Source organism: Pelophylax lessonae (assembly GCF_965119305.1).
Source record: "Pelophylax lessonae genome assembly, chromosome: 10".
NCBI classification, from domain to species: domain Eukaryota; kingdom Metazoa; phylum Chordata; class Amphibia; order Anura; family Ranidae; genus Pelophylax; species Pelophylax lessonae.
This window is the reverse complement of record NC_138777.1, coordinates 185,648,531-185,663,605: the sequence shown is the minus strand read 5'-3', so window position 1 is coordinate 185,663,605 and position 15,075 is coordinate 185,648,531. Positions and strand designations below refer to the sequence as shown.

The 15,075-nt window shown below is 40.7% G+C and overlaps 1 protein-coding gene and 1 long non-coding RNA gene across 3 annotated transcripts in view; one reads left to right on the top strand and one right to left on the bottom strand.

Moving 5' to 3' along the window:
• The window catches only part of LOC309565261, a 643,481-nt gene that overhangs the window by 25,354 nt on the left and 603,052 nt on the right, over positions 1 to 15,075 (bottom strand). The gene's annotated exons all lie outside the window — the stretch shown is intronic.
• The window catches only part of LOC309565254 (uncharacterized protein), a 177,391-nt gene that overhangs the window by 156,692 nt on the left and 5,624 nt on the right, over positions 1 to 15,075 (top strand). For both annotated transcript variants that reach the window (XM_082270134.1, XM_082270135.1), the window contains one exon: positions 4,910 to 5,123. In XM_082270134.1, coding sequence (XP_082126260.1) covers positions 4,910 to 5,123 — 214 coding nt within the window. The remainder of the gene's footprint in view (positions 1 to 4,909; positions 5,124 to 15,075) is intronic.

Here is a 15,075-nt window from a genome sequence, read left to right as displayed (position 1 = left end):
CCCTCAAAGAAGAATTTATATTTTCATTTTTAAAAGAACTGAATTCTTACATCCAATGCTACAACAACTTCCATGGCACTGGCCCCAGAACTGCAAAAAGGGGCTTGCCTTTTACCCTCAAAGAAGAATTTATATTTTCATTTTTAAAAGAACTGAATTCTTACATCCATGGCTACAACAACTTCCATGGCACTGGCCCCAGAACTACAAAAAGGGACTGCCATTTTTACCTCAAATCAGAATTTATATTTTCATTTTTGAAAGAACTGAATTCTTACATCCATGGCTACAACAACTTCCATGGTACTGGCCCCAGAACTGCAAAAAAGGATTGCACACAAAATTTCAGTGTGTTATTGGTATGGATTTATGCCTACTTTTCATACATTTGACCTCTATTTTCTTAAGCTGATAAGTAAAGCAATTCTTTACTTGGAAAAAAAAGAGAAATCTAAATAAAGGAGCATGAAAAAGTAGACCATTAATACTTTCGAAACTCTTTGGTTGATGGAAAGCTCCCATTTTGCTGCCTTCAAGATAAAAAGCCTCCTGCCGAAATTGTGCCCATCGTTTTGGGCTGTGTTGGATTTCTGGCTCCCCACTGAGCACTGTGGTTTCTTCTGCCAGCCAGTATATTAGTACAGTGACCTGTAGTAACGTAAGGGCCAGCAGATGAAACCATAATGCATGGAGGGGTGAATGCATACACTACCCCCAGAAGTGTCTGATGCTGAAATTTTTCCTAGTGCGTAGTGCGCCTCTGCACCAAATCCAGGCAAGCAAAATAAAAATAGCAACTGCTCCAATCAATTTATTACTAGCTTTTTAATATAAAACAAAAACTTCTCAGTCCACTTACCAAAAAGCCAGTGAAAAAACAAACAAATTGTGCACTGCTTCAACTTGGGATGCGCCGAAACCAGTTTTTCTAACAAGTATGAGTACTGAAACCTTTTCCCAACTACTCGCAGATACCAATTATGATACCTATTTTTAGTGTCATGTGACAGCTTTTTTAGGGCTCATTCATAATCTTGAAGAGCAGCCCTCATCAAAATTTGCTCTCTTAAAGTTAAGTGTCTTTATATTTCCAGTACGCGCTTGTTGCTTATGGTCACTGCTACCGCAATTTTCTTTTATATGAACATTAGTAGAAAGCTCTGCATGGTTTAAGATTACCAGGTCCAGCAGAGCATCATTCCTAGCCAGGGCCTCTATAAACTGGACCATAAAATTATTTTGTAATAGATTTATATATTTTTCCCATGTAACTGTTCCATTACTCCAGCAGTGCCATTACTCCATTCAATATCAGGGTAGTTAAAATCCCCCATTATTATCACCACTCCAGCCCTTGCTGGCCTTTCAATCTGTGCAAGGAGCTTAATCTCCACATTAACATTGGGTGGCCTATAACAAACATCAATTATTAACTTAACTTCACACGTCTATATGCAGTTCCAACCAGAATGCTTCAGCCTCATCACACTCTCTATCAACTAGGTCCTCTTTTACGCTTGCATTGAGATCACTTCTCACATAGAGACAGACACCACCACCTTTCCTTTTTACCTTGTCTCTCTGAAAGAGTGCATAGCTAGGAATATTAATAGCCCAGTCACGTGAATAATGAAGCCAAGATTCAAGAATACTGATTAAATCCTAGTCTTTCTACGCCAAAGCTTCCAACTCACCTATTTTACTTGGCAGACTTCTGGAATTGGTAAACAAACACTTTAATGCATTATTACATTTTGCTCTTGTGTTTTGCATATCGTTTTTAGTCGTACAAATATCACTATAATTTCCAATGGTTGTTTGTAATATGGGAGTCTTCTTGTCACCTGCCATAACCCTTCCCCCATCTATCCCCATTCCGTCCTCCCTTAATGTCTGACCCCTAACTGTTGTTGTATGATTTTTGAGCACAGAGCACTTTTTGTTTATTCACTTGGATGCACTTTAATCAAAAATAATGTTTTGGAACAAATTAACTATTATTTTTAGTCACTCATGTATGAATTTCCTTTGCACTTTTTCTCATTTGATATTATAACACTTGGGCTTATGAAGTGTTACTTTAATTATTATATATTGGCATTTTTGCACATGATATGAGACAACTTCTGATGTTTTGTGTATCATTTGCATGTTTTACCACATAGTGGTTATAACACGTGACAAATAAATAGACAGGGCATTTTTTTCAGTTTAATATAACACTATGACCACCCACCATAACCCGTTGAAGCATGGGCCCCACTAGAACTCTGAAGGTATGCTCTGGTATCTGGCACCAAGCCATCAGTAGCAGATACTTTAAGTCCTGTAAGTTACAAGGTGAGACCTCCATGGATCAAACTTATGATGCTCATGTGCTCATTGTAGGGGTTTTGGCTGTGGACACGGGTGTGCACTGTGTTTTCTGACACCTTTGTTTATCACAACCAGCATTAACTTTTTCAGACATTTGAGCTACTGTAGCTCTTCTTCTGGATTCGACTACACAGGCCAGCCTTCTCTCCCCAAGTGCATAAAAATACTGTGCCATTGACCTTGTCCCAGGTTCACTGGTTTTCCTTCCTTGGACCTCTTTTGGTAGGTCCTGACCAGTGCAGACTGGTAACATCCCACAAGAGCTGCAGTTTTGGACTTGCTCTGACACAGTTATCTGGCCATTATAATTTGGTCCTTCTCAAAGTCGCTCAAATCCTTACACTTGCCCATTTTTTCTGATTTCAACACATCAACTTCAGGGGCAACCTGTTCACTTGGCTGCCCAATCTATCCCACCTACTTTCAGATGCCAACAATGTAACAAGAATGTCTGTAGAACAAAATTAAAGCAAAACTCGGTTGTATAAAAAATGTCTGATCCCTGACCCTGCAGACTTGCCCACCGCAAGGTCCAGTGCCCACTCACTTCTGGGTTAAATATTGCTCGGTGTCCATCTTGCTGTCAGTGCAAGGCTTCATGTGGCCACCCCACAGAGAATGTCACCACTACGCTCGACATAGAAATATAATACAAAAACTGACATATATGTGTGATTGCTTATATGATATGCCATAAACTTCAACCTATGTGGCCATAATATAATAAACAAGTGAATAAATCACGACACCCTACATTTAATACAATTACTGTCCATGTAATAGAACCATAGGATATAGTTTAGATGCTATAATAGTATTAGTGATAGTCCACTGTGATCAAAATATAAATGTCGATAATCTGTGACAATCCACTCCCAAATGAAGGTGCTCTTCTGCCTTCTAAACAGTGCTCCACCTCGTGAATGACAAATATACTGCGCTCACCAGAGTCCCCAGATCCCAGGGACCACTAGGCTATGTATAAGTAAGATTGCCAAATCCTCCAGGTATCCTTTCCCAGCCCACGCTGCAAATTTGAGTTCTTGAACTCCCCTCAGATGGCCGGTGATAGCCACATGAAAGCAAACAGGAACAAAAAAATCGTGCAACACCGTTTATTAAAAAGCTTCCCTATATAATGTAGCTAGGTAATATGCTTACGTAAAATAATGCCCAGGCCAGCACCAGCTCAGATCGCCCACAACAACTCCCCAGCTTCAATACACTCTCACCTCTCCGGTGTGCGTTCCACAGAGGCACCGGACGTGACGTCAGTGGTTCGACTTGTACCTCAAACGGCAATCAGATTTCTATGCATTTTGCCTGTCATAGGCATCATCAGGAAATATATACATAGCCTAGTGGTCCCTGGAACCTGGGGACTCCTTTGGGAGTGGATTGTCACAGATTATCAACATTTATATTTAAATCACAGTGGACTATCACTAATACTATTATAGAATCTAAACTATATCCTATGGTTCTATTACACAGACAGTAATTGTATTACATGCCACTTTGTAGGGTGTCATGATTTATTCACTTGTTTATTATATTATGGCCACATAGATTGAAGTTTATGGCATATCATATAAGCAATCACACATACACTATATGCCAGTTTTTGTGTTATATTGTGTTATATTGTCACACAAGGAGTTTTTTTTTTGGTGTGTCCACTGTATACACAGTTTATAACAGTTTAAACTTCATGAGTTTTTTATGGTTTTTATGTGGTTCACATTAAAGCAGTTTTCTTTTAGCTTTTTACACCCACATGAAATTTAATGGCATTCCAGTCTTAGTCTGAAGGGTTCAATATTGAGTTGGCCTGCCCTTTTCAGCTATAACAGCTTCAACTTTTCTTGGAAGGCTGTCCACAAGGTTTGGGCGTGTCTATGGGAATGATTGACTATTCTTCCAGAGGCGCATTTGTGAGGTCAGGCACTGATGTTGGACAAGAGGATCTGGCTTGCAGTCTCTGTTCCAATTCATCCCAAAGGTGTTCTATCAGGTTGAGGTCAGAACTCTGTGCAGGCCAGTCAGGTTTCTCCACCCCAAACTCACTCGTCCATGTCTTTATGGACCTTGCTTTGTGCATACTAAGACATTTTGGACAATTGCATGCTCCCAACTTTGTGGGAACAGTTTGAGTATGGCCCCTTCCTATTCCAACATGACTGTGCACCAGTGCACAAAGCAAGGTCCACTCAGTTTTGAACCCTACAGACTAAGACTGGGATGCCATTAAAGTTCATATGTGTGTAAAGGCAGGCGTCCCAATACTTTTGCCAATATGGTGTATATACAAAAGAAGAAAAAAATCACAGTAATGGTCTACAGGGGAGTAGGGATTGGAATAAGTTGGCGATTGGGACCAGGAGGATGGAATCTGGAGTTGGGCTTTAAATGCAAAAGAAAAATAATATACTCTAATTTTTGTGTCTTCATTATATACTTTTATGAATTGCTCTAATGCGGAGTTTGGTATACTTGTTTACCAAAATCTTGGTCCTAATTTTCTCACCCACAGGTCATGAAGAACATTTTTCACCAGTCCTTCAATGCTTATAAAGCAGACATTGAGCCCAGAATGAGCGATTTATCCTTTTCTCACCTGCAGTGCAGTCGCAGATTATTTGAGCTCATGCTTTCACACAGGAGGGTAACATCTGCTTTTATTGAAGGCATTAATGTTGTGGTCACATTAGAGGGAGAAGCTGCTCGGGTTCTTAACTTTGATACAGGTAGGTCTTTTCTTGTTTTCTTAAAGGTACGCAGAAAAATGTAACCATGAGATGCATACAGGGAACATAGCCTACCTGCTAATTTGTTCAGGCATTCATTCAGGCATTGCTGTAGTCCCATCCTAACCCACATGCCATTTTCTGTAACCTGGTGACCCTGGTACATACCTGCTAGTAATGCTGGAATGCCCTCCTTGCTGCCTCTGGCAGAAAACAAATGTAATTGCTTAGAATTTTCTTTGATATTGGAAGTTTGAATATGCAGGGAGCAGAGGAACACCACAGTCTTCAGCAAGTACACTCTTTTCCTGAAAAATGTTTTTGAACAAACTTCTTCTAGGGCACAGGTGTCAAAGACAAGGCCCATGGGCCGAATCCGGCCCTCCAGGCCATTTCATGTGGCCCTTGCACCTCTCCTGCAGCTGCTGCATTTCCCTCATCTCTGCCCCCACCTTGTCTCAGCAGATGGCAGCAGAAAGGATAGATCTCCTCTGCCAGATCCTGTGCTTCCCCCTGTAGCTGCAGAGAGGACCCCCCCCCCCCCAATTTAGCAGTTGGCAGCAGAGAGGAGGACACAACTCCTCCTACAGATCCTGCACCTCTCTGTGCAGCTGCAGCACCCCCTCCTCTCCAACTCCACTGGTCTTAGCATTCAGCAGACTCCAGCAGCTGACTCCAGCCCTCCTCCAGACACTGCAGTTGCTGCTTCCCAGCTCTGCCTCCAGCTTCTTCCCAGCAGCAGCACATGGTAAAGGGGATACACTGTGATGTAAGGGATGAGAGGATGGGGGCTCTTGACTTCTGATAGTGGTGTACTACAGATAGAACTGGCCCTCTGAGGGCGACCATAATGGGGATACGGCCCGCCATGAAATTGAGTTTGACACCTCTGTTCTAGGGTATGGCCAGCTTTAGTGAATAAATCAATGTCTGACTGTGCCATACAATAAATGACTACAAGTTTGCAGCAGCTGCTATGTTTGCTTGAGAATGTTTATTGTATTATTATTGTATGCTTTGTAACTAGAGTTCCACTTTATGAAAATTTAAGGTCATTGATTGAGCAAATGAAGGATTAAGTGTACTTAGGCTCCAGGCAAATTTGGGCTTATTCATAAGAGGAAGTGAAGGATACCAGATCGATCCACTTTCTGAAAATTACAGGCACTGTTCAGTGTCACAGCTCCGAAAGGAAACTGTCTTACCATAAAACAGGTAGAGGTTAGAAAGTTGACCCTTATTTTACAAATGCATATTTAAGACAAGGTTCCTTCACACTGCATTATTGGTTGAGCATTCTGAGAAAGCCCAGCACTAGTTGCACATTTGTAGACTGCTCCTGCTAATGACACCATTTTTAATAGAAGAGGAAGGGGGGGTGTCCCTTTTCTTACTCAGGACAAGTAACAACTGCTTTCTTTGCAGAAATCAATGTCTTTCAGCTTTTTAAAATAGTGATGAGTAGCTTCAAGTAAGGCTTCATGTACACTGGCTCAAAAAAAGAGTTCTGGCGCTACTCCAACAGGTAGTCTCCTGAAAATGTCATGCAAATATGTAGAACACAAATATCCATAAAAACACTGTTCGCCCAATCCTAAGTATTGGATAACTTGTAAATGTGATGAAGAGAAATTAAAGGATGGCGCTCAAGTGTGTTAATAGCTGATAATTACCCCAAAGGAGACATAGATAATGATCCAATAAAAGTTTATTCCATGAATCCAAAGATAAAAAGCAATATGTGTTAAAAATAAGTGATTCCTCCTACCAGTCCGTGAAGCCTCTGTATATCACTGCTGCCTCAGCACGACTCCCTGATGTGAATCCCAGGGGAAGGAGAAAGCTGGCAGATGGAAATGGATATGGCATAGATCAGTGAGAAAGAGGAGCGGGTCCCAGCGGAGGTAGGGGCTCACATGGTCCGGTGTGCGGCTGCTTCCTGGACCGGAGCCCACGCTGTGCTACGCTGATGCCCGCTGTGAGCGCTGTGAGCACCGAGGGATCGCACACTGATGACGTCACCGCTGTCAGCCGAGTGTGTGTCCGCAGCCGGCGGGGGAATCACCTGAAGGACGGGGAGCTTGGTGGAAGATGTTCGCTCGCTTCTACAGAGCCTCCCGATTGCCACAACGACATGTTTCGCTACATTGGTAGCTTTGTCAAGTTGTGGCTGGAGGCAATCGGGGGCTCTAAGAAGCCGAATGGTGGGTGGGGTAGGCTGGCTAGCCAATGAAAAAAAACCCCACTATATATTAATAGAAAAAAGGATGAATAGAAAAATGGAACAAAAGAAGAGAGATATATGTAATAATAAATGTGAAAAATAAAAAACAAGAAAAAATATGAAAAAATATAAAAAAAAAAAAAAATGTGTTAGAAAATGATGAATAAAAAGTTTTAAATATTATAAAAATATTAGTGTTGGGCATGTTGGAAACACAGAATGCTTCATGGAGGTAGGAGCTTGTTAATACAAACATTGTCATATGTATAAATAAATAATCCACGCACATACCAAATTGTATACCCATATGATGATATACACATAGCCCTTCTACCGTCATTGACAGACCATAAGGGACATCATAGAGAAATATGTGGCTATCAATATGACCTAGAAATAAAATAATAAATAAATGGGTGTATACCCTAGCATAAAAAACTCTCCATAAGCACCTGGGTCTCACCGTATATTTGCAGGCTTAATATTAAAATACGAAAGGTATATATAAAATCAAAATATTAAAAATATTACACCAACAGATTAAAAGGTTAAAACCTACATTTAGACAAGACAATTAACCTCTAGTTCTTCATTGAGGCCTTGGGGCGCTAGGCAATTGAATTTATAAATCCAATAAGTCTCTCTTTTGCATAAAAGAGAGAAACGCTCATTTTCGGTCAAAGTACCTTTCGGAATACTTTCTATTGCCATGACCTCTAATTTCCTAAAATCCTTGTTGTGGAACTTTAAGAAATGACGTGGGACACTATGCTTGTCGCATCCCTTGTGGATGAATCGGCGATGTTCTCCTATTCTTTTACGTAATGTCCGCATAGTGCGACCCACATAAATCAATTGGCATGGACATCTTAATACATATATCACAAATTCAGTAGAGCATGTGATGAATTGCTTGATGTGAAAGATGTCATCCCTGTTTTTGATGGAAGTGCAAGCTTGCACTATAGATTGACAAGTCAGGCAACCGCGTTTCTTGCACTGATAGGTGCCAATGCGGTTATCAAAATAAAACCTGATGTCATTGGAAGCTCGCACCTGGGGTTTAAGTTTGCTTGGGACTAAGATGTTTTTAATTGTGCGTGCCCTTTTGAAAGTAACCTGTGGTACTGAAGGTAAATTGGGACCTAATCTACTGTCGAGATGAAGAATATTAAAATGCTTCTTGATAATGTGTGAAATGGCCCTATGTTGGTCATTGTAGCCAGTTATGAACCTAACTGTATTTTTGTTGTTATTGTCGGCTTGGTTGCGTATCTGAGTCAATTTAGGCTCCAAATGTGATCTAAAAGCCTCCTCAACAAGGGGTAATGGAAACCCCTTGTCTAGGAAGCATTCCTTCATTCTGGTTCCTTGATCACAATAATCCGTTAAATTGGAACAGTTGCTCCGGAGTCTATGAAATTGACCCCCTGGGATGTTACGTTTCCAGGCGGGGTGATGACAACTTGCATAATGTAAGTATGAATTGCCACTGGTGGATTTTCTGTGGTTCTTACTAATAATGTTTGGGCCTTCATGGGATAGCACAAATCTAGAAAAACCAACTCATTGGGGTCGATGACGGATGTAAAGGACAACCCCAACGAGTTGGCATTGCAATGTGCCACAAATGCCTCAAACATTGCCTTGTCGCCACTCCAAATGAGGACAACATCATCAATATATCATCCATAAAAGACGACATATTGGGCAAAAGGATTGTTGTGCCAGACGTGGTGCTCTTCCCATAGGCCCATGGTCAGATTGGCATATACTGGAGCAAAGTTGGCCCCCATGGCGGTACCCTTGATCTGTAAATAAAACTGGTCCAAAAATGAAAAATAATTGTGACGTAAGCAAAATTCAATACAGTCCACTAAAAATATGGACTGCAATGAATTGAAGGAACCAGAGTGACTCAGAAAATATGTAACGGCCTGAAGTCCTACTTCGTGTGGTATGGAAGTATATAATGACGTAACGTCAAGAGAGGCCCACATATAATTTTTTTCCCATATGTAAGGTTTTAGAGCCTCAAGTACTTGTGAAGAGTCTCTGATATATGAGGGCAGTTGACACACCAAAGGTTGAAGGAAGAAGTCTATATATTTCGAAATGCCGCTTGTGAAGCTATTGGTACTTGCCACGATCGGTCTCCCTGGTGGCTGTATTAAAGACTGGTGTACCTTTGGCAAATGATAAAAATACGGAGTACTGACTTCTCCTGGAAGTAAAAAATTTTTCTCTTTGTCATTAATGACACCTTGGTGCCACGCACTCTCGACCAGAGATTTGAGTTCAAGTTTGTATTTGGGAAGTGGATCACTGGGTAGCTTGATATAAGTCTCAGTGTCGGCCAATAGTCGATTGGCCTCACTGAGATAATCAATTTTATTCTGTACAACCAGACTACCTCCCTTATCAGCCTGCTTCACAATGATGCCCTCATTGCTAGTGAGGGCTTTCAAAGCTAACTTCTCCGTTTTACTGAGATTACTGTGAAATGTGTCCCTAGGGGATTTACAGAGTTTGATAAGATCTCTGTATACCGCCTGGTAGTAGGTCTCAATATATGGACCCTTTGAATGGACTGGATTGAAGGACGAGCTAGGTCTAAGGCTACTAAAGCGTACTTCAGGATCCATCAATAATAATTCAGATAATTCTTTCTATGATGTCCCTTATGGTCTGTCAATGACGGTAGAAGTGCTATGTGTATATCATCATATGAGTATACAATTTGGTATGTGCGTGGATTATTTATTTATACATATGACAATGTTTGTATTAACAAGCTCCTACCTCCATGAAGCATTCTGTGTTTCCAACATGCCCAACACTAATATTTTTATAATATTTAAAACTTTTTATTCATCATTTTCTAACACATTTTTTTTTTTTTATTTTATATTTTTTCATATTTTTTTTTGTTTTTTATTTTTCACATTTATTATTACATATATCTCTCTTCTTTTGTTCCATTTTTCTATTCATCCTTTTTTCTATCAGCACTTTGAAGTTCTATTAATATATAGTGGGGTTTTTTTTCATTGGCTAGCCAGCCTACCCCACCCACCATTCGGCTTCTTAGAGCAATCGGGAGGCTCTGTAGAAGCGAGCGAACACCTTCCTCCAAGCTCCCCGTCCTTCAGGTGATTCCCCCGCCGGCCGCGGACACACACTCGGCTGACAGCGGTGACGTCATCAGTGTGCGATCCCTCGGCGCTCACAGCGGGCATCAGCGTAGCACAGCGTGGGCTCTGGTCCAGGAAGCGTCCGCACACCGGACCGTGTGAGCCCCTACCTCCGCTGGGACCCGCTCCTCTTTCTCACTGATCTATGCCATATCCATTTCCATCTGCCAGCTTTCTCCTTCCCCTGGGATTCACATCAGGGAGTCGTGCTGAGGCAGCAGTGATATACAGAGGCTTCATGGACTGGTAGGAGGAATCACTTATTTTTAACACATATTGCTTTTTATCTTTGGATTCATGGAATAAACTTTTATTGGATCATTATCTATGTCTCCTTTGGGGTAATTATCAGCTATTAACACACTTGAGCGCCATCCTTTAATTTCTCTTCTTCGTGTACACTGGCCTACATTTACGGCAGCCATGGGAAAATACAAAAGGAGGTGAGAGAAGCTCACCTAAACGAACCAGCTCCTAAACTCTGCTAAAAAGCCCTTGGAAAAAAAAAAGTCAAAAGCTCCTAAACTCAGGTTTAGTGTACATGAAGCCTAAATCTGTTCAGGGCTCACATCAAAGATTCAAAATACTCAATTTTTTATGCAAAGGTAATAGGAATCACTTTCTACTAAGGTACCTTTTTGACCCACTTGTGGTATAACTGTCTCCTGCAGACTGACTTTTTAGATGTACGCCCTAATGGTACACTCCAATTTCCGCACCAGTGTTACTTGTTCCACACTCAAACTAAGCCTAGAATAAGTTGATTATTTCCTGCCAATGGTGGGCAACAGTCAGTAGAATGATCAACCCCCACCCCTATGTCCCCCATGCCCTTCAAGTCCAATTTTCTGGCCCCTATTCGTTTGCTGACCAATTGCAATCTAGATAGATAGTGATACCCCCAAAAAAATTATGGTTTGAAATATGCAACTTGAACCTGGCTGTGATTGTTCACTTCTCATCTAAGTTTTGTCAAGACAGCATGTCTTAATGTAATAGACAGAAATTGATTACCCAGCAGCACTGGGGATTTTATGAACCAGGAGCACAGCCAGGGCATTACTTAGAATGCCTCAAACATCACCTATCTTAGAAGTGAGCAGTGTCCAGATCTACTACAATAAAATCAATGCACTACCTCTGGGCAAATAAGTGATATTCACAAAATATAATTCTAATGTAAATATATATATAATAACAATATATATTAATAATGCATGAATATAGTGTCCAAGCATGCCCAAATTCCAAACACTTGTGCACAATGATATGGCATGCATACCTGCTCCCTCTTTGTGTGTCAACCACCAGTCTCCCATCACATGTCCAACCCACGGCTAATATAAATGGGCCAATAAATCCTAGTGTCATTGTACAGACTGTGTAAATGGTATCTGTCCCTGGAGGAAAGACTTTCATGATGTATTCTTCTCTGTATGCTGAGAGGCGCTTCACCATTACTGCCTCCTATTTAGCACCTGTCTCCGCAAATGTCTCATATTTGTCTCCACACAGTAAGTTAATCCTCCCTATGTCTTGCCATCAACAGTTTCACTTTTAGTCGACTCAGTGGTAGGTTGGAGGTCCAAGGTATTTGGGGTTTTTTTGGGCTGCAAAATAAGTTGGTAAGTACAAAGTACATCTTTGCAGACCCCACATCGCTCCAATCAGCTTCTGACAAATTCTAAACTTATTTTCTCAAAAAACTGTATAATTTACATCTTCAGTTTTTTCAGTACTCACCACACCCCTTATTTTAAGGCCCACAAAATGTGTTGGCTTCATCCATTATTTTAATGCATATTGGAATAAATGTATACTTGGACAATTCATTCTTGGTTTGGTGCTTTAATCTCTGATGCACAAATAATAAGTACCCAACAAATTCAATGACCCCAACAAATACCAAAAGAAGAATTTCTTCAAAGAAGAAATGCAAGAAAGCAAAGTGGCTATCTGGTGAGGCTATACAAATAGGCGAACAAAGAGGAAGGTAAAAGGCAATGGAGAAAGGGAAAAATATAGCCTAACTGAATGCAGACTTCCGGAGGATAGCAAGAACAGACAAAAAGAACTTCTTAAACAATCAATGCAAAGAATTAGAGGAAAACCACAGAATGGGAAAGACTAGAGAGCTTTTCAAGAAAATTGGAGATATCAAGGGAAAGTTTTGTACAAGGATGGGCATGATAATAGACAAAAATGGCAAGGACCTGACAGAATAGAAGAAGATATGTCAAGAATACACAGAAGAACTATACAAGAAAGAGCTGTATGTCCCATGTAACCACAATGATGCAGTGACTGGTCTTGAACTGGATATCCTGAAGAGTGAAGTCAAGTGGGCCTTAGAAAACATTGCTTATAACAAAGCAAGCGGAAGTGAGTGTATCCCAGCTGAGTTATCTAAAATCCTAAAAAATGATGCTGTTAAGGTTATGCACTCAATATGCCAACAAATTTGGGAAACTCAACAATGGGCACAGGACTGGAAGAGGTCTGTTTAAATTTCGATACTAAAGAAAGGCAGCGCCTTCAACTACCGTACAATCGCACTCATCTCACACGCTAGCAAGGTTATGCTGAAAATTCTACAAGCTAAGCTTCAGCAGCATGTGAACAGGGATCTACTACAGGTACGAGCTGGATTTCAAAGAGGCAGAGGAACTAGGGATCAAATTGCCAACATTCGCTGGATCATGGTGAAAGCAAGGAAGTTCCAGAAGAATGTCTACTTCTGATTTATTGACTACAGTAAAGCCTTTGATTGTTTGGATCAAAACAATATGTGGCAAATACTGAAAGAAATGGGAATACCAGACCACCTCACTTGTCTTATTAAAAACCTGTATGCAGGCCAAGAAGCAACAGTTTGAACAGTACATATAACAACTGACTGGTTCAAAATTGAGAAAGGAGTGTGGCAAGGATGTATATTGTCACCCTACTTATTTAACTTTTATGCAGAGTATCATGGAAAATGCCAGGATCGACGAATCACAAGCCGGAATTAAGATTGAAGGGAGAAATATCAACAACCTGATATATGCAGATGATACCACACTAATGGCAGAAATGAAGAGGACCTAAAGAGTCTCTTAATGAAGGTGAAAGAGAAGAGCACAAAAGCTGGCCTGAAATTGAACATTAAGAAATCTAAGATCATGGCAACCGGTCCCATCACTCTTTGGCAAAGGAAAGAAATGGAAACCGTGACATATTTTATCTTCCTAGGCTTCAAGATCACGGCAGACGGTGACTGCAGACATGGAATTAAGAGACATTTGCTTCTTGGAAATTAAGCAATGTCAAACCTAGACAACATTATAAAAAGCAGAGACATCACCCTACCGACAAAGTGTCAAAGCTATGGTATTCCCAGTAGTAACCTATGGCTGTGAAAGTTGGACCATAAGGAAGGCTGAACGCCGAAGAATTGATGCTTTTGAACTATGGTGTTGGAGAAGACTCTTGTAAGTCCCTTGGAACAGTCAATCTTAAATGAAATCAACCCTGACTATCCACTGGAAGGACAGATCCTGAAGCTGAAACTCGAATACTTTGGCCACCTAATGCAAAGGGAGGACTCATTGGAAAATATCCTAATGCTGAGAAACGTGGAAGGAAAAAGGAGAAGAATACGACAGAAAACAAGATGGATAGATAGCATCGTTGAAACAATGAACATGAAGGTAAGCAAGCTCCAGGAGGCAGTGGAGGACAGAAAAGCCTGGCATGCTATTTTTCATGAGATCATGAAGAGTCGGACACGGCTAAATGACTGAACAACATCAACAACAAATTCCAACCTCATATTTGTGTTAGCTTCCATAGGCTTGTTCTGTGCCTTACTACATTGTATTATTGTTCATTATGAATTTCAATAAGTACGATTGTAATGAGAAATGTACAGGTATGGCGTATATAATTAAATTCTGAGACCAGTAACTTATAGAAGTAAGTACAGGCCATCTCTATTTCTTTTAACTCTTCCTCTAGGCTGCAAACCCAATGTCATAGACAGAAATAGACTGACCAGCACTAATTAAATATTACAAACCAGGAGCATAGCCGTATTACAAACCAGCAGCTGCTCTGCCAGTATGTTATGTCTGGTTTTTAGTGTCAGATTCAACAGATTTCAGATTGCTGCACATGAACTAGAATTCAGAGTGTTAGCTTTTTGTTGCCTTTCTTTTGATATTTTTCTTTAAATGGAAAAGTAAAGGAAACCAGAACTTGGAGAAATATATAGAGTCTGTCATTGCTAGTTTCCCAAACACAAGAACGAATAGGGCGTTGGATTTCTAAAGGTCACTGAAATTGTTATTGGGCATACTGGCTCTAATTCGGCAGCATTCCACAAAATAGGGAGCACCTTCAGAAACGGGTAAAGAACCTGTGACAGATTGCCTTGCACCCTACTTTAATGCCTCTGCCAAACAGTGCCTCCTGCCCTCCTAAGCCTTCCAGCAAGCCGATAGCTAATACCAGCCCTTTACTCAAGCATCATACACAGACAAGATGTTGAGGT